Source organism: Chrysemys picta, chromosome 2, assembly GCF_011386835.1.
Source record: "Chrysemys picta bellii isolate R12L10 chromosome 2, ASM1138683v2, whole genome shotgun sequence".
Taxonomy (NCBI): domain Eukaryota; kingdom Metazoa; phylum Chordata; order Testudines; family Emydidae; genus Chrysemys; species Chrysemys picta.
Window position 1 is genome coordinate 287,898,074 of NC_088792.1, and position 27,395 is coordinate 287,925,468.

The 27,395-nt window shown below is 62.9% G+C and overlaps 1 protein-coding gene across 1 annotated transcript; it reads left to right on the forward strand.

Annotated features, from left to right (window-relative positions):
- Positions 1-6,657: 6,657 nt before the first annotated feature.
- LRRC24 (leucine rich repeat containing 24) lies at positions 6,658-25,486 on the forward strand. Its single transcript, XM_008165098.4, has 5 exons — positions 6,658-6,976; positions 20,517-20,679; positions 21,792-22,070; positions 22,909-23,077; positions 24,022-25,486. The coding sequence occupies exons 1-5, from the start codon at positions 6,933-6,935 to the stop codon at positions 25,038-25,040; spliced, it is 1,674 nt and encodes a 557-aa protein (XP_008163320.2). The 5' UTR covers positions 6,658-6,932; the 3' UTR covers positions 25,041-25,486.
- Positions 25,487-27,395: the final 1,909 nt, after the last annotated feature.

Below are 27,395 nucleotides of genomic sequence, written 5' to 3' on the forward strand. Positions count from 1 at the left end.
CTGTACTGATTAAAGGGGAGAGCACCTCCTACTCAGCCATGCACTGCACCCCTCACACTGACTCAGGAGAGAGCTCCCTGCTGAGCCACCCCTCGGCCGCACAGCACCTCCTAGCACTGCTCGGTCAACCCCCATGCAGAGGAAAGAGCATCCGTACAACAACACCCCCCTTCCTTTGGGGCAGGGTCCTTGTCTGGCTCTAAACTATCCGCAGAGCAGCAGCGACACAGATTGTCCAGTGGCTCTGGGTGGTGCTGTCCATGTCCCCTCGTCCCTAGTGCGCCCCCTACGGGCCAGCCCGTTCTCTCTCTAGCGATCACCCCATTTCCAGCCCTGCCTCTGGGGATTGTCTCCCCCCACGAACACTGGCCCTGCTTAGCTTAGGAAACCGCTGGGGCGTCTCCACTGAGCTCAGCACCGCCTGGTAACCCCCGGGGCCGCGCCGCTGTGCACATGCTGCAGTACGGGCCGTTTGACGGCCCCCCGAGCACTGGCTGGGCCGTGGCTCTTTAAGCCGGTGTTGCTGCTAATTGAGTTTTACTAGCAACTTTACCGCTCTCCATTAACACCCATTTAACAGGTCTAGGTCTAGGCCAGGCAGCAGGTCCCTGAACACTGTCTAATGCAGCTGCTCCCAGCGGGTGCCTGGGGGCAAGGCCCTTCCTGGCCAGGACCGGGGCCTGCCTGCCAGTCTTGTCCTGCGAGCACACATGGGACAGTTGATCTGGATCGAGCTGGGGGCCATGATGTCAGCAGCAGGGTTTGGACTCACGGCCCCTGTCCCAGATGCCCCCCCGACTCAGCACTCTGTTGCCCATCACCTCCATCGAGGCCTGGTCACTCCGTGAGCTCTGAGTGCAGAGGGGGGGTGCTGGCCCTAGGATGCTAACTGGTGTTCCTGAGGGTAGATCTGCGCTTCAGTTAGACCCCCGCGGCTGGCCCAGGCCGGCTGACTCGGGCTAAGGGGCAGTGTAGATGTTTGGGCTCAGGCCGCAGCCCCAGCTCCGGCCCTGCCCCCTCGCTGGGTCCCGACTCCCAGAGCCTAACCCCGAACGTCAACACCGCAATGAAACAGCCCCGTAGCCCGAGGCAGCTGGGTTTTCAATTGCAGTGCAGACAACCCCTCTAGTGTCTCTGTACAGCACCCGGTGGGTGAAGTCCGCAGGCAAATCCATTGCTGGGGCAACCATTTGAAAACGTTGCCTGTGTCTCATTTTGCTCCCTGATCTGCCTTCCTTTCCCTGCAGGTGATAACACGCTGGGCTCCTTCCAGCCAGGGATCTCCAAACCCTTGGCAGACATCCGTGATCTGCCTCTGACACGCTGGGAGTCTGACTCTGTTATCCCCCTGGGGTGGGGGGAACTGAGGTACAGAGCAGGGGAGTGACTCACTCACCGCTGTGCAAGCAGTCCATGTTAGAGCCAGGGGCCCTGAGAGAAAGTCCCCCTAGGAGAGGCTGCCCGCGGTTATCTATGAACTTCCCCCCTCCCCCCCAATCCCCGCACTAGGCTGCGAACACACTGGCTTTAGCCAGTCTGGCCGAGTTTGGTAACTCCTAGGAACGCTTTGGCCCTTTCGATACTTGGCTGTACCCTGAAGAATGGCCCACGGTGCTTCCTTCTATGGTGCGCCTGACAACCCTCCATTATTGAAGAGGAAACTGAGGCAGAGCTAAGTGGGGTGACTTGCCCAGGAAGTCGTGGGCAGACCTGGGATTGGCTGCATGGCTCCAGCAGGTGGCCCCAGCCCACACTGCCTCTGGAGCACCCCTCTCGGGCAGCGAGCAGCTTGGACTCCCGCTCCCTGGATTTCTGGGCACTGTGCGAACCCCGGGGCTATTCTGCCAGTGGCAGGGCTGCTGGTGTGTGACTTTACCCGTCAGCCTCGCTTCCCCACCCTGGGGACGGAGCTGGGAGCCAGGAGCTGCTAATTGCGGTGAAATGATGTATTGGATTTATCGACAGAAAGTTTAGCACAATGGGCTAGTTAATTACAATGATTCCTGGCATCCTATGAGTGCCACAAAAGGAGATGTGTGAAGGCTGATAGCTGGGCTGATATGGGTGCCTTGGAGTGTTTTTTAAAGCTAAGCAGGAGGGAGCCCTGGTTGGCATTTGAATGGGAAGGGCTGTGATTCAGTAGAAGGGGTGGCTGTCCTTTGCAGAGGAGACATAATCCTGGGGTGGTGGTAGCCTCTCTAGTCTGTTCTCAGGGGATTCTTATCCTGCCCTTAGCACCGGAGCCCCTTCCGGATGTGCACTCTGTGCTGTGAAGTCCCTTCACTGGGGTTTCCGAAAGGAGGCTGGAGCCGTCTGTCTGGGGTGGGTCAGACACAACAAACCCTCATTTTGGCAGGGGGTTAGACCAGCTGACCCTTGTGCTCCCTTCTACCCCCGTGATTCATCTGAGACTGGCGTGTCCCTCGCTTAGCTGAGGGATTTTTAGTTCTTTGTTTTGGGGTTCGCTGTGCTGTGGGTAAGCTCAAAGGGCTGGTCCTGCCAACTGCATTCCTTCTGTAGCTCCAACTACACCGGGCAGGGGGAAGGGGGGCTCGTCTTTCTTCCTCTTGTGTCAGTGCCACCGTGCAGCTCCCACGCGCCACCCTAGAGATGCTGCATTTGGGAGGTGGGTGAGCTGTCCCTGACCGACCTCAGGGGATGGCGTGAGACTTAGTGAGTGAATATTTGCGAGGGCTTCCTGGGTGAAAGGTCCGGAGCGGAGGATGCACCCGGTGTGCCTCGGGGAACCCATTTTCTGACACAGGTTAACACAAAAACAGCCCCAGAGTGAGCCCTTTCTCCAGCAGCCGGCTGGGTAGCTCTCTGGACCGTGGAGCAGTGGGCCAGACCAGGAGGGAGGGGGGCGCTCTGGGAAGTGGGGGTTGGGGGCAGCATCCATGGAAGCGCTGTGCCTCACCCAGAGGCCGGGGCCCTGATCTGGCCGGCTTCAGGCGGACGACTGGGATTGTTGGTGTGGTGTGTTACAGCCGAGAGCGTCAGTGCCTCAGTGGCACGAGGTGGCCCCCTGCCAGCTCACCGTGCTGCTCTCCTGCGCTGCGGGCCGGGTACTGAGCTGCTCGCCCACCGGGGCCGCTCGGTGGAGGCTGCACCCTCCTGCACAGCGAGGTGTGAGGCCTGCCCCATGCAAGGGTGTGTGTGTGACTCACCCGCATAAAACCCACTCAGCTTATAACCCTCCCCTCCCCACCTGAATACAACACCCAGGCCCCTGCCTCTCTCACACACATCCCTACCTTCATCTGCATCAGCCGAGGGGAGGCCCCCGCTGTCCCCAGCTGAGAGCACCTGTGAACTCAGCCCCCTGTGATAACAGGCAGGGACTGCCCTGTCTTCCTCTGGAAGGTGGGGGGAGGGAGGGATCGGGGCCTCGCTGGAGTGGCCAGGTAGGGAGGGGAGCATGTGGGGAGGATCCCCGTGGGAGGCTCTTTGCAGCACAGACGTTCCCTTTGCACCGTCTATGGTGGCAGCTGTTCTCTGGTGGCTCCACCCACAACTTGACCTTGGTGAGGTTATGCCTGTGACGATGCCGCCACTTCGGCATCCTCGAGATCGTGGTGCCAAGGAGGGGAGCACATCCGGGGTGTGCTCTGCTGGGCTGGTCGGGCGCCATGGCGATCCGTGGCCAAGTTCGCCAGCCCTTGCCTTGGTGACAGGACGGTGTCTGAGCAGCGGGGAGTGCTTTGCACCCTGCCGGAGGCTGGCAATGCCCTGCTCCAGCCCTGCCACAGTGCCAGCTCCCCTGCGCTGATCCCTGCCCTAGAACTTATCTCAGGAACACAGAGATGCGGTTTATGGCTAACGAATGCCTGGTGCTGGTGCCACTAGCGGCTGGTCGTTAAAGGCCCAATCTGGCATGACGTGTGCATGCCAAACTCCCATTAATGTCAGTCAACAGCCCAGACACCACCTGGTGGACATCAGCCGGGTTTAACCCTCTGCCCCTTCAGCTCCATAGCACAGGTTTCTAGAGCTTGTGCTAAAGGAGTAACTTTACTAGCTGGTGGCAATAGTAGGCTGTTACCCTTTATGTGGCCTCTACAGGGGGTAATGAAACACACTGTGCAAGCTCATTGTGCCGGGTGTTGAGGCCATTGTTATCTGGAAGCTGGGCTTTTAGCTAGTTTCAGAGAGGCCCATTTCCCACAGCCTGGCCAGATCTGGGATCACATGCTGTTCTCCTGGCCCGGGGGTAACATGCCTGTCTGGAGGAGAGCTCTGCACAGAGGCTGGGAGGAGAGCCGAGGTTGAATCACTGAGTGTTTGCCAGGCGCAGTTTCTCCCTGCTCAGAAACCAAGGGGGAAGCGCCCGTTGTTAATCACTGGCAGGGGCTGGAAAGGACGGTTAGAGGCAGATGAGCTGTGACCCCTGCAGAGGGTTCAGTCCTTCTGTGGCTGCCAAGTTGCAATACGAAATGAATTTGCGTGGCTGGATTACAGCGTGCCCTCGCCCTTCGCTGGCGGTCACAGGGGGGCTGGTGTCTCCATCCTGCCCAGCTTCTCTAGCCTGAGACGCTCAGAGCCCACTGAGGCTGCAGGCTCCGCTGCGCTGGGAGAGCCGCTGACCTTTCCGTCCACAGGCCAAGGTGCTGCCTGTGCTTTGGGTGAAACCGTCGTAAATACGGAGAAAGAAAATCAACCCCCAGCCAGAGCATTTCACACACTGCACGTGGGTGGCAGCAAGTGGGCACTGTCCATGGTACCCAGCAGCAGCCACCCCCCCTCCCCCCGCACCCCCAGGCAGGGAGCAGGCCCCGGCTGCATTCAGGAAAGGAGACATGGGGATAGCTTGGGGTGGGGGTGGGAGTGGGGTGTCCTTGTGGGGGAGGGGATTGAAGGGAACCATCCCTAGGTGACTCCCAGGGCAGCTCGGGAACTGATCAGCCCGAAAGAAATGAGAGAGTCAAACCTGCCAAGCCGCTTAATAACAGAGCTAGAGCTGCTGGTGTGTCGATTCAGCTGTCGCCCTCTGTCCGTCCCCCCCATACACAGCGCTCTGTCTGTCTGTCCAGCCCTCCCCGTACCCCACCCTCTGTCTGTCCAGCCCTTCCCGTACCCCACCCTCTGTCCGTCCAGCCCCATACACAGCGCTCTGTCTGTCTGTCCAGCCCTCCCCGTACCCCACCCTCTGTCCGTCCAGCCCCATACACAGCGCTCTGTCTGTCTGTCCAGCCATCCCCGTACCCCACCCTCTGTCCGTCCCTCCCATACACAGCGCTCTGTCTGTCTGTCCAGCCCTCCCCGTACCCCACCCTCTGTCCGTCCCCCCCCCATACACAGCGCTCTGTCTGTCTGTCCAGCCCTCCCCGTACCCCACCCTCTGTCTGTCCAGCCCTTCCCGTACCCCACCCTCTGTCCGTCCCCCCCATACACAGCGCTCTGTCTGTCTGTCCAGCCATCCCCGTACCCCACCCTCTGTCCGTCCCCCCCATACACAGCGCTCTGTCTGTCTGTCCAGCCATGCCCACGTGCAGCCCTCTGTCCGTCCCCCCCCATACACAGCGCTCTGTCTGTCTGTCCAGCCATCCCCGTACCCCACCCTCTGTCCGTCCCCCCCCATACACAGCGCTCTGCCTGTCTGTCCAGCCATGCCCAGGTGCAGCCCTCTGTCCGTCCACCCCCATACACAGCGCTCTGTCTGTCTGTCCAGCCATCCCTGTACCCCACCCTCTGTCCGTCCAGCCATGCCCACGTGCAGCCCTCTGTCCAGCCATCCCTGTACCCCACCCTCTGTCCGTCCAGCCCCATACACAGCGCTCTGTCTGTCTGTCCAGCCATCCCCGTACCCCACCCTCTGTCTGTCCACCCCCATACACAGCGCTCTGTCTGTCTGTCCAGCCATCCCCATACCCCACCCTCTGCCTGTCCAGCCAGCCATGGACGCAGCCCTCTGTCCATCTGTCCAGCCAGCCCTGTATACAGCCCTCTGTCTGTCCATCCACCATAGTCCATCTATCTATCCCCCCCCGCCCCCCCCCGCATTCACACCTGTCTATCTTATCTTCCTTATACGCCCCCTTTCTCGGCCCATCGCCCATGCTAAGACCCGCCCCCCAGGTGTCTGCCCCCCACCCCCAGGCGCGGCACAGCGGTCCCTTGGCCAAACCGTGCCCACGCGGCTGTCCCCGGCACTTTCCCCAGCGCGTTGGGGCTGTGAGTTCTGCTGGGGCTCCCGCACAGTGTGTGTGTGTGTGTACGACCCGTGTGTGTTTGTGTCTGTGGCGGGGTGTGTGTGTGTGTGTGTCTGTGAGTACGACCCGCGTGTGCATGTGCATCTGTGTGTGTGTGTACGACCCGTATGTGTGTGTGTGTCTGTGGCGGGGGGGGGGAGGTGTGTGTGTGTGTGTGTACGACCCGTATGTGTGTGTGTCTGTGGCGGTGTGTGTGTGGCTGTGTGAGTACGACCCGTGTGGCTCTGTGTGTGTGTCTGTGTGTGTGTGTCTGTGTGAGTACGACCCGTGTGGCTCTGTGTGTGTGTGTGTGTGTGTGTGTGTGTGTGTGTGTGGCTGTGGCGGGGTGTGTGTGTGTGGCTGCGTGAGTACGACCCGTGTGGCTCTGTGTGTGTGTGTGCACGACCCACGCGTGCACGTGGGAGCCCGGCGCCCCGGCCCCGCACGGCGAGCTGGCGGGCTCAGGAGCGTGACATCACATCGCAGGCCCGCGGTTGGCCGAGCCCGGGCTGATGTCAGCCGGAGCCGCCAATCGGGTCCCAAGGCAGCCGGCCGGGGCTGCGGGTTCGGGCCCGGGCTGCCGGCCGCGCTCAGCCGGGGACGGGCGCAGGGGGCGGCGGACGCGCAGCGCACAGGGGCCGCCCGCATCCCGCTGACCCGCCCCGACCACGGGCCCGGGACGCCGCCCCCTGGAGCCGGGGCCAGGCGCGGGGCTCGGGCAAGGTCCCCGCGGGCTGCAGGCGGATGCCATGGACCGGGAGCGCTGGCCAGGCAGCCCGCCCGCGCAGGTGAGCCGGGCCGGGGGAGCCCCGGGGACGGGGGGGGTCCCCAGAGGTTGACCGGGGGCGGGTCTGGCTCTCGAAGTTGGGGGGCAGTAGCCCCCCCCCCATCCCCGCTAAAGTCACCCTCTGGAGGGAGGCGAGCTGCATGTGAGAGCAGCGTGGGGCCATCCGAGCTAGGACGCCTGGGTTCTCTTCCCGGCTCTTTGGCCTGGTTCAGGTCCCTCTGCCCCTCCCCCCGGGCCTGTAAGGTGGGGTGAGGGAGCGGTCATGCCCCCCCTCCCCCTCCCCCGTGGGAGGACCCGAGTGGCAGCAGCGGGGCAGAGCCTGGGGTGGATCACAGGCAGGGGAATGGAGGTGCCAGGTGCCAGTGTCGCCGGGCGGGGGGCGGGGGGGGGAGTTCCTGGTGGGATCTGCTCGCACCCGGGTGCCTTTCCAGCCCCCCCCCCCCCATTCAGTCACAGGCTGCTCAGGATACCCCAAGAGGGGCTGATGTCTGCCCCCCATGCAGCCCCATTGATTCCTGAGCAGAGTCAGGGCAGAATAAACCCAGGTGGCCCAGGGCAGGGGGCTGTTCTGGTGACAGGGTGGAGGGTGCCAGCTTGCAGGGGGTTGGCAAGAAGGGTCGGGTCTTGCTCCTGGGATGGTCCCCAGGTCGGCTGGGGCATGGAGAGTATCAAGGGGAGGGGGTAAGACTGAGACTGGAGGTTGGTCGGGGGAGAGACTCGCGGGCGAATGGGAAAAGCCAAAGGGAAGGAGCAGGATCCCAGCCAGGAGCATTCCTGTCTCCCTCACCTGTGAGAGAGGGTCACTGGCTGGGGTGGGCCAGGGTTCCCCCAGCTTTGTGACCCTTTCTGGAGCATCAGGCCTGAGCCAGGGCTGGTGGACTCAGGTGGTTGATCTGGCCCTAGGCCCAGAATCAGGGTCACCCACGCTGTCCCGCATGTGCGACAGAGAAACACAAGCCCTCTGGAGACATCCTCTCCCAGCCATGCTGGCCTGCACTGGCTTCATGCTTGGATAACCCAGAGCGGGGTAGGGGACCCCGACCTTGGGTGTGTGTGTGCACCAGCCAAACGGGGCTTCCTCCAGGTACAGGGCGCTAGGGAATTCCTGGGCATGCAGGATGCCAGGTGGTTCTCTCTCCCTCCACCTCCATACCCCACCCCTCGCTGCCTGCAGCCCCCTATTTCATCGCCCATAGCCGCGGCACAGGCTTGTTACGCCCTATACGCTGCGAGGCGAGTGTGTGGGTCCAGAGTCCTGAGCTGAGCTCTCTGTACCCGGTAATGTCACTCTGTGTGTGTACATGCGTGCACCACTGATCTCTGGTGGGTGGAATCAGATCTGCCCGGCTGTGTCACAAGCCCCGTATTGCTCACAGCTGAGGGGGAGTCTCCCTGGCCGAAGTGGCGGGATCTGTGCATTTGGAACACGAAGCTCTATTGTTGCTTTAACCGTGAGGCGCCGGTTATGGGCGGTGACAGGGCGCGCACGGATTGGCTGGTGCCAGTGGATCTGTCTGTCTCTGCCTGGGGGGAGGAGTTACAAATGTATTGCTGGCGAAAGGTGCTGTGTTGATGGCCCTGGGGGCTGGATCCTCTGAGACGCAGCCCGGGCCGCAGTCGTGCAAGGCGCCGCCCTGGCAGCACCCTATCTTCATGTTTCATTTGCTCCCAGGCCCCTCTGCTGAGGCTGCCAAGCCAGGGCCACGGCAGTGCAGTGTGGTGAGGACGCCCCGCGGGACGTGGGCTGAGACCTGGACACGGGGCTGGATTATCAGAGGGGCTCAGCGTGGCGGGGGCACGGTGGGTGCCGAGCCCTGGACGATCTGGCCCCAGGCCCCTGTCGCTCTAGGAGCAGTTCAGAGCTAGCTGAGAGGGGCTCTGTCCCCACTCCCAGTTCTCTGTGCTCCGGGGCAGATGGCTGCCATGCGGCTGACCCTGCTGAGGCGGGGCTGGAGTGCGACCTGGCCGTGGTTTGACTTTGTGTCGTTTGCTGATCTCGCTCCGACTTGCCCGCTGGCTCAGCCAGCGAAGGACCTTGTGTCATGCCCCTTCTGGAGGTCTGGCTCCCTGCGCGCCCGGGGAGTCCACCGGAAGTCACTAACCTGTAGCCGGTTTGGGATGCTAATACTGATACTGTAACAGATTGGACCAGGTGCATGTGATCACCACTGCCCTCTAGCATACTGAGTCAGAGCTGTTCCGCTGTACTGTTAACAGCCCCGGAGACTCTCCTGTAACTCAGGTGGAAAAGGCCTAATTCTAGCTTTGCTGTCACTCTGCAGTTCCACGGAGATCTGTTTTATTCGCTGGTGGTGGGAGGGTTCGTCCGAGCAGCTTCTGTTTTGGTATTGCACCGGTTACCTCAACCGTATGGCCACGTCTCGCCGGTAGGCAGCATAACCCCCTGCGCTAAATGTACTGGGCAGGGCAGAGCCAACCTTATTGGAGCGGGTGGAGCCTGCCCCGGGGTTTTCATATCTTCCTGCAGGCCTGGGGTTGGATGAGCTCATGACCCCCCACCACCCGAAAGCCACGAATGAGTTTGCCTCGGATCAGCCCGTTGGAGGCACCTAACCTGTTCCGTGGCCTCTGCACTGTCCAAGCAACAGCGCGAGAACTGACCTACCCTATCCTGCCCTGAGGGGCTTCCCAGCGAAGAGCCAGACAAGGGCTCCGAGAGGGGAGCGAGGAGTGAGGAAAAGGAATGTGAGTCTTGGAAGGAGGGGAGAGGACGTTCCTTCCGAGGGCAGGAGGTGGGAGCTCGGCTGGGAGAAGCCATGAGAGAGGGACGGGGAGCAGCTTGGAGAGTGTGGCAATAGGATCGGGGAAGCAGGCGGTATCATGATCCCTTTTCCCAGCTGGGGAAGCTGAGGCACTGAGTGGGTACGGGACCCGCCCTGCCCAGTCCAGGGTCACGGAGTGAGTCAGTGTCAGTGCTGGTACGAGGACGCAGCTGTTCCTAGCTCTGGCTCTCCTGCAGTCACTGGTGCGTCCCAGCCACACTCCGATTCTGATAGCTCTAACATCCCCCAGGAGGCTGCGATTGGCTGCGGGCTTTCTCCTCACTTCCTGTCCCAAACCGCTGTGTAGGATTGCTGGGCACCGTTATGTGGCTGAGATGTTCTGCACCAGAGGTGGCTGCATTTCAATGGTGGATGAAGGGATTTATCCTGTGTATAGTACCATGGGAGCCTTCTATGGAAAAGTTGTCTCGTTAGTCAGTTCCTGTGTGTGTTGTGACCTGTCAGTGCCTGTGAGATGGGAAGGTGCCCAACACCCCAGAAACCCTCTGGGCCCAAGCTCTGAACTTTCTGTTGTTTGTAACCCTTGACGGTGTGTTTAAATCCCAGGGCAGGTGGTTGTTAATATTAGTGTTGGGCTGGAGACGGAAACCCCATTGTGCTGTGTAAGACGCAGGCCCTGCCCTAGGCCGCTGGCGCGTGGTCTGCCCTGGGGGAGGAGAAATAGAGCTCCGGTCAGTGACGGAGCTAGGGACAGACTCCAGCTCTCCGAACTCCCAGCCTAGTACCCACGACCGGAGCGGGTCAGAACCAGAGCTGTGGGTGGGAGAGAGATCTCAGCGCGGTGCGTGCGGCCGATCCAGATGGCGTCCGAGCCCTCTGACAGCAAGCGGCTGTTCCAGCACTGGTGGAATCGGCTGGTTGCTCTCTTCCAAAGCAAACACGGGACAGAAGCTGTGAGATCCCAGTCCTGCTCCAGCCCAGAACCTCAGGAACGTCCAGCCGAGACGGCTAAATAACCACACCGATAACCAGAGCTCTGGGCCTGTCCGGCCTGGCTAGCAGACTTTGCTCTTCCCGGACCGAGCTCTGACAGCCACGGGAGCCCAAACTTGTGTTTGTGGACCACTGAGGCTGCTGAACTAATTTTGCTTGTGAGCGACCTGCGAGTTCACACGTCCTGGCGTGCAAAGCTAGCGTGCTGCCGGTGCACAAGGCAGGTCAGGCGGAGAAGCTGATCGGAAACTCCCGGGAGCCGCTCCGGCTGCTCCACTGCTCCGAGCTAACTGTCTGCTTCCTGTCAGAGCCAATATTGTGCTGTGGAGCAGGGCCCTGCAGCCGGCAGGCTCCCTGCAGCACCGATCCGTGAAAGCAGGCGCATCGCCTCTGCTCCGACACGAGAGACGCGGGGCCCTGCTCTGGGGAGTGTGCACACAACGCTCTCGCATGCACCCACGTGCACGCTCACGCTCCAGCAAGCACGCCCACGCTCAAGCACACGCAGCCCCATCGACATGGGCTCCCGCCTACACCAGAGAAGACAGCTCCATGCTAAAACACACACTCGTGCCCAAACATACGCCCCCATCAAAGGACACTCTGCTCACCCCTGCTGCTCAGACGCACCTGCAAACACACACGTTCAAATGTAAGCACCATGGGGCGTGCCAGGGCAGGCCAAAACAGTCACTCGCACGCACCCAGCATGCGTCACACGCCACAGCACTCACTTCTGTGCACCAGTGTGCACTCCCCAGTGCATGAGTGCCAATCCCCCAGATGGACGGATGGGGGGAGAGAGACACACACACACACTCTGCAGTTCTTGTGATAGGGGTTTATTTTTGTAGCTGCAGGCAGATGAATAGGGGAGAATCTCTGGTCTCCTGGCCCTGGTGAAAAGCCCTTAAATGTGCCCCCTGCACTCCCAAAAGCTCAATCCAGCAGGTGAATGACAAGAGCCTGCATCTTATAATTGTTTAAAATCTCCTGGCTTTTGAGCCAGTCTCGTGACCTTCTGGGGCCAACTGCTGGTTTTTGAACATGTGGAGCGGGTAATGCCGCTGCTGATGTGCCTGGGGACAAGATGGCAGCTGGTATCGGTTCCCTCCTGCCACGGGGTGGGCCGTGTGTGGGCGGGCGGGAGAAATGGCCAGTCTCTCTGTGTTAGAGCATCGCAACGAGTGAGGCTTCGAGCAGGAGGGAGCTGGGAGTCAGGACACCGGGGGTCTATTCCCGACTCTGCCCCTGACTTTGTGTGCGAGACCCTGGGCATGTCCCTTCCCTGTCCGTGCCCAGTCCCCCAGCAGCACCTTGTGGTTAGCATGGCTGGCGTGCACCATGGCCCTGAGCTGGAGCAAGCGGCTGCAGGGCCTGGCTCTAGGGCTGGGCAGGGACTTTCCCTGCCACTCGTCCCCCTCAGCTCTCCCCCAGGCTGCGGAGGATGCATGTGTGTCTGGGGCTGCGTGGTTGCTGCGTGGGCGATGCACTGACCTTTCCTTTGCTGGCCCCTCCCTGCTGACGTGCATTCGAGGATCTTGGGAGCTGAGCAGTGTTCACCGAAAAGACCCCCTGCTTCTCCGCTCCCCCTGCAGACAGCTAGCGGTTCCCCCCTCTGATAAACCCCCTTCTGAATTCTCCTCCCTGCTCTCCTGGCTGGGTTGGCCCCGGGCGCCCCGATGGGAGCAGGGCAGAGATCTGGGTGTCTCCTCTCGGGCGTTATTCTCCCATCTCTCCAGCCTGGCAGCCGCTTTTGGGGCTGGGAGCAGGGGGCTGTGCTGCCGATTCACGGGGACTCCCTGTCACCCTCTGCCTGGCCCAGGTTGTGTGTTGTGACTGGCTGGCACTGGTGGACATTGATGGCTTCACAAGCCCCTGTCAGCTCATTCTGAGTCCCCCACCCCCTGCCCAGCCAAAGCCCCTCACGGGACAGGAAAGGGGCTGGAGCCACCCTGACATGTCAGTCCCAACCCACAGCTGTCCCGCCCTGGGATCCCCCCCAGCTCTGCCAGTGTCCCCCAGTCCCAACCTGCAGCCCCCAGGTGTCCCATGCTGGGATCCCCCCCCAAGTTCTACCAGTGCCCCTCACTCCTGGCCTGCAGCCCCTGGGTGTCCCATGCTGGGATCCCCCCCCCCAAGTTCTGCCAGTGCCCCTCACTCCTGGCCTGCAGCCCCTGGGTGTCCCATGCTGGGATCCCCCCACCCCCAAGTTCTGCCAGTGCCCCTCATTCCTGGCCTGCAGCCCCCTGCTATCTGACTTCTGGCCTCATCCTAGAAGCAGAGAAGGATTTGGTGATCTGCAGAATCAGGTCAAAAGGCCAGTGCACCTGTCCCCGCACAGCAGGGTCCTGTCCTAGCCTGCAGCCCCGCCCCCCATCATCATCATCATCATCTTCACCCTTCGATGCTGCTTCTGTTCCTGGCTGAGATCCCGCCCTGCTCTCTGACTTGTGGGAGAAGTTCTGGAGGGTGGTCATGGCACAAATCCTGCCCCTCAGCAGAGACTGAGCTGAACCCATCAAACTCATCTCGCTGGTGGCCTGGGATTGGAGCCCCAGTGCTTTCTTCAGAGCTGGGGAGACTCCGTGTCCAGCCTGGGCGCTGTTCTAGCAGGTCCCCGCCCCCGGCAGGCAGCCTCCCAACCCAGTTTAGGAGCATGTTTGGTGCATAAGACCCCCAGCTCCAGTGAGAACTCTGTAGGCGAGAGAGGCTCGGGCTGGATCCGGCTGTTGGCCAGCAGCCGAGGTCGGAGCCTGCCGTGACCATGAGGCCTGCGCAGACAGGACCTGGAGCCCAGCTCCTGGATTAAAAACTCCTCTGTGCTCCCTTCGGGGCAACAGCCCTGTGGTGCTTATAGCCCCGCCGTCCCCAGAGCATCACTGCGCCCGTAGTGCATTATCCTCCCCACCCCTGGGACGCTGGGTAGGGCCATTACACCCATTGTACAGATGGGAAACTGAGGCACAGCGTGGTTGAGTGATTTGCCATGGTCACACAGGGGGTGTGGTAAAGCAGAGAATCAAAGCCAGGTCTCTCTAATCACGGGACCAGCCTTCTCACAGATCACTGTTAGCCCTGTAGGCAAAGGAGGCAGCGTGGCCTAGCGGTTAAAGCACAGGACTCCTGGGTTCCATCCCCAGCTCCACCACTGACCTGGCTGTGAGTCCCTTCCTCTTTCCATGCCTCAGTTTCCCCCCAATGATATCACTGGGCGTGAGGGTAACATCTTCCCCCCGCCCCCCAAAAGGTGGGAGGGCAACGGCCAGGCAGGGACACACACACACCATCCCTGGCAATGCCACAGCCTCCCTCCCCTGCTCCTGAGTTCAGAGCAAAGAGAAAAACAGCATCTCTATCTAGTGTGTGTGGGGTCAGGGGTCGGTCGGGCCTGATCAGACCCATAGGAAGAACATGGCAGGGAAGAGCCGGAGGGGTGAAAGGCGTCTCCCACTGCAAGGTACCTGAGTGAGCCGCTGCTCCTGCGTCCCGCAGCCTGTTAGCCCCCGGGCTGGGCACAGACAAGCTGCCCCAGCCAGTAGTGTCCGCTGGAAGGGGGTGCTCAGCTCTGGCTTGCTGCTGCCCGGGGGGGCAGGGCGGGTGCCGCTCAGCCGGGTGAGGGTGGGTGAGGAGAGGGGAAGAGGAATATGTCTGCGGGAACATGGGTGAGTAGGCAGCGCTGTCTAGTGAATGAAGCACAAGGCTGGGGGTCAGGACTCCTGGGTTCTCTCCCCAGCTTGGGGAGGGGAGTGGGGTAGAGTGGGGCTGGGGGACAGGACTCCTGGGTTCTCTCCCCAGCTCTGGGAGGGGAGTGGGGTTTAGTTGGGGTACAGTGGGGGGACTGGGGGATAGGACTCCTGGGTTCTATTCCTGATTCTGCCACAGATTTTCTGTGTGACCCTGAGCAAGTCCCTTCTCTTTTGTCTCTGTTCTCTCCTTCCCAGGGGATCTATATAGCCCCCCATGCTGCCCCTGGGGCACCCCTCTCCTCAGTAGGGTGGGACTCCTGTGCTCTATGGCGTGTATTGGGTGTGCGGCTCCCTGATCCCCTCGTGCGATGGGGATCCAGCAATCCGTGCAAGGAGTCAGTGAGTCCCCAATGCAGGCACCCACTGCCCCATCCCATATCCATGCATCTCCCCTTCCCTATACACACCCATTACACACACTGCACACACCTGTTGTGCGCACGCACACACACACACACCTCTTCCTTGATCATACGCTGTCTGCACACAACGATTACACACACACCCCTTCCCTGATCATACACCATCTGCACACAACCGTTACACACACACTCCTTCCCTGATCATACACCGTCTGCACACACTCATGACACGCGCGTGCACACATCTCTGTTCATACACACATCACCCTTTCCACAGGCTCCCCTCCGCTGCACATACTGACTGTCCACCCCCCCTTCCCTGCACACGGATGCCCCGCTCCATGCACACACCCGGCTCCCCACTGGGATCAGCCCCAGTTGCAGCCCAACAAGCCCTGCCAGCCCCCTCCCCCTGCCCGCTAATCCCTCCCGGAGAAGCCTGAGTCCCAAATCCCCGGCCCCGTAAGCAGCTTTGGAATTATTTGGAGCTCTTTAAATACGCCATGAAACCTGCTGTAAAGAGGGCTAAGCTGAGAGCAACCCCCTGTGACGCCCCTGCAGCAGGGCCGCCTGGGAGTCATGCCCGCCACCCCCCCTGCCCCCCAGCTGCCAGCCGTCCACGGCCCACAACTCCCCGCCCCAGCTGCCCGGGTGTCATGTTATCAACCCCCCTCCTCCCAGCCGCCCAGGCATCAGGCCACCAACCCCCCAGCTGCCCGGGTGTCATGTTATGAATGGCCCCCCACCCTCCCTGCTGCCCCATGTCATGTCATCAACCGCCCCCCCAGCCGCCCAGCTGTCACATCAACAAGCACCCCCATGCCAAGTCCCTGTGTCGGGGGGAGGGTCCCTTTGGCTGGCGCTGCTCCATGGGGAGGAGACAACGCCGGGCTGGTGCAGCCTTTGCCCACTGGGCTAGTAGCCCAGATCCCCAGCCCAGCTGGTGGCCAGAGGCCGGGATCCCCGGAGCCAGGCAGTCTCTCTTCCTGGCCTCTTTGTGGGACGTCGTTTCGGATTCCTGGTCCCGTGGGGGAGTCTCTCCCTTGGCCACTGCAGCAGATGGTGTTTGGGTCTCGATCTCGCCCGTGTCCCGCTGCCTACGCGGGCGCTCCTCTCTGGACTGGGCGCCTCCCTGCCTGTCGCTGCGGGGAGCGGCTGCCAGCTCGCCCCTTCCACGCAGGGAGCCGGAGCCTCCGGCTTGTTGGCTTTGATTTGCTCTCCTCAGTGACTCGTCCGCTCTGGCCTCCTGAGCGTTTGGGGGCCGAGTGGGGTTGTTGGCCCTGCTGCCCGGGGGCTTGGAGTTAAGGTATCCGCCTGGGATGAGCGTTGAGCTCCGGGATAGATCGTGTCCACGCGTGAATGCGCTGTCTGATCCCCATCAGTTTCTAGTGGCTGTTTTAGGGGCTTTTCCTCAATTGCTGTGTGTTTGTGATGGGGGCCGGCTCCTCCGGCAGCTGGTGGGGAGGGACGGACACTCAGCTGGGCTATTGTTTGTTTTATTTGGGTTGGACCAATGTGGGTGCAGTGAGACAGTCCCTGCCCTGAAGAGCTCCCAGACTAATGGGAGGGTTTATCCTCCCCCGTTCAAATAGGGGGAGCTGAGGCACAGAGCGTAAGTGATGTGCCCAAGGTCACATGGGAAGTCAGTGGCAGAGGCAGGAATCGAATCCAGGCCTCCTGAATCCCAGCTCAGTGCCGTGGAAAAGCCATTTTGGGCCCCCCACCTTGGTCGCTCCCTGCCATCTTCCCAGTGTAGCCGTGAGTCGCCCAAGCAATGGGGCTCCCGGGGGGAGACGGCTCCACAACCCGGGATGTCTCCTGGCCACCTACTTCCCCGTTAGTCAGCCTCCACTTTCCCTTTGCTCCATTTCATTCTTGTCCTCTCGTTAGACCCCCTTGTTGCCTCCTGACTGATTCCCCTGCCTCCTGCTGGGGTTCGGTCCCTTCCCATACCCAGCCACGTTCGACTCAGCCAGTGTGCTCCGACTGGTCCCATGGGGCGAGCAGCCCTGGGCCTCTCTGCCCCATTGCTTGGGTAATGCTGGGCACTCCCATAGGCCAGTGCACCGGGCACAGCTGAGCCCCAGGCCTGTTGGCTCCCAGGCCTGGGCAGTGAGGCCATCGCTCCGTGAAAGAGGCGGGCATGGCTCCGGCCAGCACCTGCATCCATCTCCTCCTGCAGCGTGTCTGCATGGGTCACTTCAGCAGCCCCCTACCATGCAGCGGGAACCGGGCTCCCCTCCCCACCGTCTCTGAGTTGGACGGATGCTCCCAGCGCAGAAGCAGGCAGCTACCCAGGCCTGTGAGACTTCAGCAGCTTGGAGGCTTGCTGGCCTCCTCCGGTGAGCAGATGGATGGCTGCCCACTCGCCCTCTCGGCTGCCATGGGCTCCAGATGACATTTTAATCGAGCCGAGCGCGCTTTCTGCTTGTTATGCCTCAAAGGGACTGGAAGGCAGTTACCGAAGTGCTGGAGCGAGCGTGAGCTCTGGATGAAGGCGGCCCGGGGCCCGGCAGACAGGGATCCCCTCCTTGGCCCAAATGATGCCTGCCCTTTAAATGGCGTAAAACACAGCAGGTGGCACCTGCCCTGGCCTTTAATAGGGGAGGTGCAGCCTGCTGGGGCTAGCGGCAGTGCATGCTGGGAACTGTAGTCTCAGCCGGCCACCCGCTGTGCCGGTTCATTTTCGATCCCTGCCAGCCTGTCCCGGGCACCGTCAGCTCCGGCACCCGCCCAGTCGGTGCTTCTGGGACGGTTCCAGAGAGGGGGCTGCTCCGCTCCAAGATGTGTCTAGCGGGGCAGTGGGCACGGAGCGTGGTTCCCAGTGTAGTGTGGCGTGGCCTGGCCTTCTGGGGGTGGCGGGAGGGATAGCTCGGTGGTTTGAGCATTGGCCTGCTAAACCCAGGGTTGTGAGTTCAATCCTTGAGGGGGCCACTTGGGGTAAAAATCTGTCTGGGGATTGGTCCTGCTTTGAGCAGGGGGTGGGACTAGATACCTCCTGAGGTCCCTTCCAACCCTGATCTTCTATGAGTCAGTCTGCAATCCACTTGGGTCCGGTTTAGGAACAGCCCATCCAGCCCGCAGAGCCAGGGGCCTGCAGGGTGCAGACAGCGTTTGGACGGCTCCGCGGCAGGCTGGATTCGCTGCCCAGGTGACGGTCGGGGCGTCTCTGTGATTAGCAGGCGGCACGTGGGGTGTTGAAAACAAGCATCTATTAGCCACGAGTAGATGCTCGGTGTGGGAATATCGACTCCCGGATTCGGCCTCTTTGCTCCGGTGACAGAGCATTGGACGGGGATCAGCAAATCGGCCATTTCCCCCCCCCGCTGTGCCGGACTCTTGCCCCGAGAATGGCTGGGGAGAGGAACAGCCGGGCACAGACCTGACTGGGACCAGCCCATCACACCGGGACAAGCCAGCGGCTTCACTGCCCTGCGAATGGCTGCACCTGTGCCCAAAGCCCTGCGCTCGGCTGGCCTAGCGCTGGGCCTTAGGGGTGCACACAGGAAACGGGGTGGGGCTGCAATGGGAATAAAGGGGGCTCTCTGCTGCACACACACCGACCCAGGGGTGTGACCCAGCCTGGGCTGCCCATTGGCACGGTTACAGGTCTCCCAAGTCCTTGACACAAGCCATGGCAAACAGTAACCAGCGGGAACTGAGCCTGCAGCAGCACGGACCATGAACAGGGCCTGTGAGCGTACCCAGCGTCCGCCTTCGGGGTGGGCAGGGGCCTCTCTCCCTTGTGCTCTCTGGGACGGGCCCAGGACTCTGGTGGGTGCAATAAAACCTTACAACCTTACATCTAGGCACTTCCATGGCCCCTTGCTCCGCCCCGCATGGGTTCATCGTCCTGGGGAGGTGAGGGCTCCCCTCTGTTTACACTGCTGCACACAGTAAGTGACTCTCCCAGGGTCACGCAGGGAGTCTGTGGCAGAGTCGGGAGTTGAACCCGGCTCTCCTGAGCCCTCCCGGGGCTATGCCCACGAGGCCGTGCGTCAGGACAGGAGGGGAGCCTGGCTCGGGGGTTAGTGCAGGGCTCGGCACCATGCTCCCTTCCGGGTCACAGTATCCAGTGCCCGGGGAGTCCTCACCATCTGAAGGCTGCTGAGTGAGCCAAGGCCGTGGCCTCCCGTTGGCAGGGTCGGCACCGGGATGGAGAATCTCGGGGGGGACGCTGGCATTCGGGGCTTTGCTTGATTGCTTGAGATGGGAGCCAAAGCCTCTAATGGGTTTAGGAGGCGCTGAGCTGTCTCTGCCTGTTCGGGGGTGGGGAGGGGGGCAGTGAACTGGTGAGTGTGCCATTGTCCCTGGCCTGGCTTCGCCCGCGCAGAGCGGCTGGGCCCGAGCCTGGGGTCCAGTGGGCCAAGCGGGTCTCCCACCCTTGCCATAGCAGGAAAGACCTCGCTGTCTGGGAGTGTCTCCTGCTGCCCTGTCTCCATGAGGCCCTGGCACCTCGTGCCCATCTCCAGCCCAGGGGCCCCACCCTGCCACTTCCCCCTCACCTGTGGGGTGAAGCTGCGCCCCAAAGCACGTGGGAAAAGGAGACCCCCTCGCTGTGCTCCTGCTGGGCCGGCTCTGTGGCAGCACAGGGCTCTGCGGGGCCCCAGGGCCTGGGCCTAGTTAAGGGGATGCCCCTGGGGCAGGTTTGTGGGTGTCGGGGGACAAAGGGCCAGTGGTGGCCCAGTCCCGGGGCTCCTGGACGCCATTGTTGGCAGTGTTCTCCGAGGCAGCTCTCCTAGTCCCCATGGCCGTTCCAGAGGGGCAGGGGACCCCACACACACATTGCGACTTCTTGGGGGGGGTCCACTGCTGTTCTGCCAGCGGCTGTGGAACTGGAAATCAGACAATCTCCCCAGACAATGACAAATGAGTGAAAGAAGCTTGTGAATCCCCAGCAGACAGCTGGCGGTACCCCACCCCCGTGCCCCCCAGCTCTGCGGGACAGGTCGCAGGGAGAGACCTGAGCCTGGCAGGGAGCCCGCCCGCTCCAGGGGTGGGATCAGCGCTGGGCCCTTCCTCAGAGCTCGGGGGGACGTCCCAGGCACCGGCGGGGTCAGGGAGGGGGAGCGTCTGCTCTGGAGGCCAGCACCCAAGCCGCTGGAGTGTCTCTCTCCCGCCTGCCAAGAGAGGGGCTTGCAAACTTGGGGGCTAACGCCTGGGGGCTGGCAAGGGGTGCCCCCCCTTGTCTAATAAGAGCTATGTCCCTTTAACACAACACCCTGGGGAATGCGGTGTCACTGCTCCCCCATCACTCACCCCCCACCACCCTGTCCCAGCCGGCCGCCTACAGCGCCTCCTCCAGGCAGCCAGATGCAGCCCTGGCCGGAGCCGCTCTACAGGGCCTGGCATTTGCCCTGCATTAGGCCCAGCCAGGGAGGGGCCTGCCCCACGGAGCCTCAGCCAGGCTGACTGCTGATTCTGGGCTGTAGGAGCCCCAGGCTGGTTTGGGGATGGATGGGTAGGACTCACATGTGAGCGTCGCCTTCTGGTGGCTGGACCTGTGTCCAGGAGCAGGGACCTACTGCTGGGGCTGGGCCGAGGAAGACCTCCCCTGGCTCAGCGGGCAAGCGCGCTGTTTGGGGCCAGGGCACCTGGTTCTAGCCCCGGCTCCGCAGGCGCGGTGGGGTTTGGGGCAGGGGATCTGTTCTGCGTTGGCGATATTCAGCCCCCGCTCTCTGTCTCTTTGCCAGCTGGTCTAAAATGGCCCTGCTTGTCTCGCCCCTCCTCCTCCTGGCCCTGCTGGCGCTCAGGACCAACGGCTGCCCCGCCACTTGCCGCTGCTACAGCATGACCGTGGAGTGCGGCTCCCTCGGCCTCAAGGAGATCCCGGCCAGCATCCACCCCTCCACCCAGGTACGGCTGGGCACCCCCAGGCCCACCCAGTTTCATGTTGGCATCCATCCAGCAGGCACCCTTGGGGGGGGAGGGTCATTATCCCCTTCTACAGAGAGGGAAACTGACATGGGGCAGGACCAGCCCAAGTCAGGGATAGAACCCAGGCGCCCATTATTATTACGGTAGTGCTAGGCGCTGTACAGACAGAATAAAAAGTCAGTCCCTGCCCAGGCTAAGTACAGGGCAAGAGACAACAGCTGGCTACAGGTGGGGGAGAACAAGGATACGATACTGGTTCATGGCAGGCAGTTGTCTCAACACACCCGCAGCCGAAGACAGCAGCTCGTGTTGGATGCGCTAGAGAAGGGGGAGCCGGGGGAGGGATCCAAAGAGAGGGGGCCACGTGGTCAAAGGGACCGGCTGGGAGAATGGTCTTTGCAGCCGAATGGAGAGGAGCCGGGGAAGATTGCGTTTGTCGGGGCTAGAGAGAAGGATGGTGCCCTGATGGAGATGCTGAGAGCCGGGGCGAGGGTTTCAGCGGTGTGGATGGAGAGGAAAGGCTGGATTGTAGTGATGTTGTGCTGGAAGAGTCTGCATAGCAAGGACTGGTCTACACGTGAAAATTAACTCGACTTAGCTACAGCGCTTAGGACTGGGGGAAATGTCATGCCCTGAGCACCTACCTCCTGGTGTAGACTCCACGGGGACCGGGTCAGAAGGGGCCGTCGGCAGTAACAGCCCCACCCTGTCCGCTAGGTGAACCGGGCGGCAGGCCCCTCGCCAGCCTGCAGCCACCGAACGAGGCTAGAGAAACCAGGAGAGAGGAAGGAAAGGCCAGTGCTGTGATAAGCCTCAGTGCATTCTGGGTAAACCCCCACGTGCACTGGGTACCCGACCCCTGAGCAGATGCTCTAGTGACAGAGCTACTGGGGCTTTATCCCTGCCCGGGCTGGTATGGGAGACCCTTGGCCAAGGCCTGGCATGTGGGGGAGGGAGGTTCTGGGTTACTCCAGGGGGAGATGCATCTGTTTCTCACCATAGGGCAGGGAGGCTGCGGGGGGCTGGGGAGGGCAGGGCCCCCCTGGGGGGTGGAGCCAGGGCATTGCTCTCACCCCGTGTCCCCTCCGCAGACCGTCTTCCTGCAGGATAACAGCATCACGCAGATCCACCAGCAGGACCTGGCGGCGCTGCGGGGCCTGCACTACCTCTACATGCAAAACAACACCATCTCGGCGCTGGAGCCGGGCGCCTTCCGGAGCCAGCGGCACCTGCTGGAGCTGGCCCTCAACGGCAACCGCATCCACCTCCTCAACAGCAGCATCTTCAAGGGCCTGGAGCACCTGCGCGTCCTCTACCTGGCTGGCAACCAGATCACCAAGCTGCTGGATTTCACCTTCTGCGACCTGCAGGTGAGGGGGGAGGCAGGAGCTCCGCTCCTGGGATGAGGCCGGGGGAAGGAGCCCCGGCTTGTCTGGGCAGCCTGGAGCGGTCGCCAAGGGGGCTGCGTGCGGTGCCAGGGCTCACTCCAGCCCAAGGGGGCTTGTAAGGGAGCCATGTGGCTGTGGATGGAGGGGTCATTACCTTCCCCTAGGGTGGGGTCACCTGGATTCCCTGCCCAGCCCGCCCATGCCCACATGCAATGGACGTGCGCGTATCTAGGGGATGGCCCTGGGTTTTGGTGGCGCTGCTTCCAGTGCCAAGCGGAGACCCCGCTGCCCGGCCTCAGACTGCGGCTGGCTGCAGCTCCCGCGCCTGTCCAGCCCCTGGACACAACAGACGAGGGGCTGGAATGGCCTGAGAAACGGATGTGAGGCTGGAAGCCCGGATTCCCCCACCCCGTAACGCGGGAATCATGTTCCCCCATCTCCCAGGGGATGGTTCGTGGAAAGAGCTGAGCCTCCAGGGTCCCTGGGAAACTGGGGGGGTCTCTTGTGGCTTGCAGCGTGAAGGGCAGCGGCTTGCGGCATTCTGGATGTGTGTGTGGGGGGATGTGTATGCGAGTCGGGGTGGGAACCGGCGGGCGTACGTCAGCCTCTGTACGTGGCGGTGTGTTTGGGGGGGGGTCTCGGGGCGTGGATGTGTGCACCGTGACATGTGCCTGCGCGTGTTTGCACGCGTGTGCGCATGTCAGGCGTGTCGGGCCGTGTCTGCTGGCGGGGGTCAGCCCCGCTGGCCTAGCCCAGCGCTCTCCAGCGGCCGAGCGAGCAGCCGTTGCAGGCGACCCTCCCTCCCCGCACTCCCTTGCAGAGGCTGCAGGAGCTGCACCTGCAGGAGAACAGCATCGAGACGCTGGAGGAGCAGGCGCTGGCGGGGCTCTCCTCCCTCGCCCTACTCGACCTCAGCAAGAACAACCTGCGCACCATCAGCCGTGCCGCCCTGCGCCCCCTCATCAGCCTGCAGGTGCTGAGGCTGACAGGTAACCGCCAGCCCACCTGTGCAGCGCCACCTGCAGGTCAGGCGGGGCGGGAGGGAATCGGCTGGTCCTGTTGCTTGGCAGGACCAAGGGCTCCCTCTGGAAAGTCCAATAATAATCGGTGACCAGGCCCTGACCCTGGCTGGACCCCCCCCCCCCGCATTCAGGGTGTGGGGGCCCAGGCAGCTCTCTGGCCTGGATGCCACGAAGCAGAGCAGGGAGCTGGCAGAGAGAGCCAAGGCTCTGCGCCGGGAGGGGGGCTGCAGGCTGCTGAGCGGGACCTTCCCCCCCCCCCCACTCCCTGGCACAGCAGATGGAGCCCTGGCTCGGGCAGCGAGGCCTGGGGAATTAGCTGCCATGGGGCTGCCCCCTGTTGTCCAGGGGGGATAGAGGGTGCTGACTGGTCCCCCAGGATACTCCCCCAGCGATGGTGTCGTTCAACATCGCCCCACCTGACGGGCGTCTCTGAGAGGCAGCGGATCTAGCACTTAGCGCCCGGGGCGGGGAGTCGAGAGACCTGGGTTTGATTCCCGGCTCGGCACACGCGCCCTGTGGGACCCTGAGTCACCCCCCGGCAGTGCAGCGGGGACGACGGGGACGATAGCGCTGAGGTGTGGAGGCTGAGGGGCCGAAGCTCCCTCAGGGCACGACGTGCTGGAGAGGGGCGAGGCGTAACCAGCCTGCCCCCATGGGAGATCGGTCGCCCCTCAGCCCCCCTCACCTGTGCTCAGCCTATGAGCCCCCCCCAGCTCTCCCTGCAGGGAAACTCCCCCAGCTTCAGCCAGACTTTCCTTCGACTGACTTTCAGCCCATTCCCCCGAGCTACCTGCCCCGGCTCCCTGGAGCTGCGGCTGGACCTGCCTCTTCGTCAGCCGGCCCCTGGGTTGGCTTGGGGTGGGGGTCAGGTGACTGGACACCGTCCCGACTGACCCAGCCTCTCTTGGCAGAAAACCCCTGGCGATGTGACTGCGCCCTGCACTGGCTCGGCGCCTGGATCAAGGAGGAAGGGCAGCGTCTCCTCAGCTCGCTGGACAAGAAGATTGTGTGCTCGGAGCCCCCCCGCTTGGCCTACCAGAGCCTGCTGGACATCTCTGGGAACAGCCTGATCTGCATCCCGCCTGTGGTGCAGGTGGAGCCTCTGGAGGTGACGGCCCGGCTCGGGGACGACCTGCGGGTCTCCTGCCAGGCCTCTGGCTACCCGCAGCCGCTGGTGAGCTGGCGGAAGGTGGCCCATGTGCGGGCAGGGCCCGCCACGGTGAGCGCCAGGCCGCTGGGTGGGAGGGCGGAGCTGCGCGAGCGCAGCGGCGGGGAGCGCTTCGACTCGGACACGGGCAGTGGAATGCTCTTCCTCAACAACATCACGGTGGCCCACGCCGGCAAGTACGCGTGCGAGGCCTCCAACCCGGGCGGCACGGCCCGCGTGCTCTTCCACCTCACGGTCAACCTCTCCCAGCAGCAGCCGCTGCCGCCGCCGCGCGCCTACCCGGCCTCCGTGGACGTCAGCCAGGAGCCCCTCTACGACATGGAGAGCATGGACTTCAACGCCCTGAGCATGGCCACGCAGACGGCCATCGCCGTAGGGATCTCGCTGCTGGCCCTCGTCGCCCTGCTCCTCATCGTCATGATCTACCGGAAGCACCGCAAGCGGAAAAAGGCCAAGAAGGAGGAGAACATCCTCTACGTCAACGACTACTCGGACGGGCCCACCACCTTCGCCCAGCTGGAGGAGTACCGCGATGAGCGGGGCCACGAGATGTTCGTCATCGACCGCACCAAGCCGCTCTTCGCCACCTACAAGGACCCCGAGGGGCTGGCCGGGGCCTTCCCGGGGCTTCCGGAGCCGCTGCAGGACCAGGCCACGCAGACCCTGGAGGGGGAGGAGGAGGGCGAGCGGGAGGCCAGCGAACTGTTTGTCAATCAGGGACTCGCGTTCCAGCCGCAGATCGCCTACGAGATCCACTGCTGAGGCACCGTGGGGAGATGGGGGCGTTAGGGCAGGGCAGTGGGACAGATCCCCCCCATCCCCACTCCAGTGTGGATGTGACCCCGACCGTTCTCCTGCGTCCCTGTAGCTGTGATAGCTCTGCCCCGCTGTGATTTAGGGCGAGTAGAGAGGGAGCCGGGTCTGTCCTGGTGGAGCTGCCTGGGCATCACCAGCACCGGGCATGGTTGGTTCCCAGGGGTGCAGGGGCTAGACAGGCCGTCTACCCAGCCAGACGGCTGCATCGCAGGGTGACCCTCATTTGCTCCCGGACTCCCCTGCACGGCTAGAGACACTGTGAAGCCACCTAGGGCCCCCAGGGCATCGCCGGCCTGGCCAAGGGAGGGAAACGTCTCCCAGAGCTGAAAGAATCGCCGGGGGTGGGGGAGGGGGTGTTTTTTAATGAAAGAAATAAAATTGCGTCACTGTCAGGAGAAATGGAAAAGCGCCATATTTGTAGGACCTACAAAACCCAGCCTGGCTCTATGGGCACCCACACGCGCTCCCGTCCGTTCAGCCCTGAAGGCCAGACGGTTTCCACAGGCGCGTGGCGGCCAGAGCTGGGGGTTGGTGCGCCTGGCCCAGCCCTTTCTGTTACCCTCTGCCGGGAGTGGACCCCCGTCACTTCCAAGCCACCCGGCCTGGGCAGAGCCTCGTGGCTAGTTCTAGTCCTGGGGCGTCCTCCAGGGCTTAGATTCCCTTCCCTGGGCTGCCTGAGCCCTCCCATGTCCCCCGTTGCTCACATGTACCCCAGAACCCCAGCTCGGCTGGGGGCTCTCTTAGCTTCCTTGTTCTGGCCCCATAGTCAGGCCCCCAGCTGAGCCCAGGAGTTTCTTAGCCACCGTGACTGTGTGGTGGGGCAAACGGATCTTTGAAAACCTAAGTCCCTGCCACCGTCTGGCTCCTGGGAGCCCTGCTCACGTGAGTGATGGCTCCTGCCCCACGATCGCACTGTGACGTTCCTGATCCCCCCATCGTGCTTCTCTCCCTCCCCCGCGACTGCCCCCTGTCTAGAAAGTCCCCCCGTGGCTGGGAGACGATCAGAATGCAGTGGTGACGGCTCTCGCCGGCTTTCCCCGGACAGGCCCTCAGGCTGGAGTGGAGAACAACAGGCTGATGGTGGCGGTGCTAATATTTCCACAGCCAGCGCCCCCAGTTCATGCTCCGGGACAGACGCACCCCACCCAGCCGTGGGAGTGCAGGGGGGTCACAGAAGGAGCAGAGGGCACACCGCATGGGGCTAGGGTGATCAGACAGTAAGTGTGAAAAATTGGGACGGGGTGGGGGGTAATAGGAGTCTATATAAGAAAAAGACCCAAAAATCGGGACTGTCCCTATAAAATCGGGACATCTGGTCACCCTACATGGGGCAGACAGACAGGGCCGTCCCTAGCCATTTGGCTGTGTGGGGTCCCAGGCCTCCCCCCCCCCCCCGGATCTGGGAGGCAGGAGTTGTGGGGGGCCACTTTTGGGGGCCCCACAGGCCCAGAGTGGCCCCGGGGAACTAGCGGGGAGCAGCCCGCTCTGCTTCCCTCACGCCGGCGCCAGCTGTGTCGCTCGGGGGAGGAGGCTTGGGGGAAGGGATCCCTGCCGCACTCACCGGCAGCGGGGGGAAGCGGAGCAGCCCGGCCCCAGCCCGCTCCACTCTGCCAGCTCCCAGCCATGGTGCTCCACTTCCCCTCGCCGGTGAGAGCCGGGGGCGTCCTTTCCCCAACCCAAGCGACATTCCCGGGGCTGGGGCAAGGGAAGCGGAGCGGGCTGGGGCCGCGTCTCTCCGCTTCCCGCCGCTGGTGGGAGCCGGGGGCGTCCTTTCCCCAACCCGAGCGACATGGCCAGGGCCGGGGCAAGGGAAGCGGAGCGGGCTGGGGCCACGTCTCTCTGCTTCCCGCCGCCGGTGAGAGCCGGGGGCGTCCTTTCCCCAACCCAAGCGACATTCCCGGGGCTGGGGCAAGGGAAGCGGAGCGGGCTGGGGCCGCGTCTCTCCGCTTCCCGCCGCTGGTGGGAGCCGGGGGCGTCCTTTCCCCAACCCGAGCGACATGGCCGGGGCCGGGGCAAGGGAAGCGGAGCGGGCTGGGGCCGCGTCTCTCTGCTTCCCGCCGCCGGTGAGAGCCGGGGGCGTGTCCTTTCCCTGCGCTCACCGGTGGCGGGAAGTGGAGCGCCGCAGCTGGGAGCTGGCGGAGTAGAGCAGCCTGGAGCTGGGTTGCTCCGCTTCCCGCCGCTGCCCGTGAGTGCGGGGTCGCTGGGGGAAGAGGTGGAATGGGCACGGGCCATAGGCGGAGCAGGGGGAAGGGTAAGAGGTGAGGCGGAGGGAGTTGCCCCTTGTGGGGGGGGCCGGCCGAG

Excerpts from the sequence above, each read along its gene's own strand:
- LRRC24 (XM_008165098.4), top strand. The coding sequence starts at position 6,933 with ATGCCATGGACCGGGAGCGCTGGCCAGGCAGCCCGCCCGCGCAG. Across the intron at positions 22,071-22,908 it reads TCACCTTCTGCGACCTGCAG|AGGCTGCAGGAGCTGCACCT; the intron begins GTGAGGGGGGAG and ends ACTCCCTTGCAG. Across the intron at positions 23,078-24,021 it reads GCAGGTGCTGAGGCTGACAG|AAAACCCCTGGCGATGTGAC; the intron begins GTAACCGCCAGC and ends CTCTCTTGGCAG.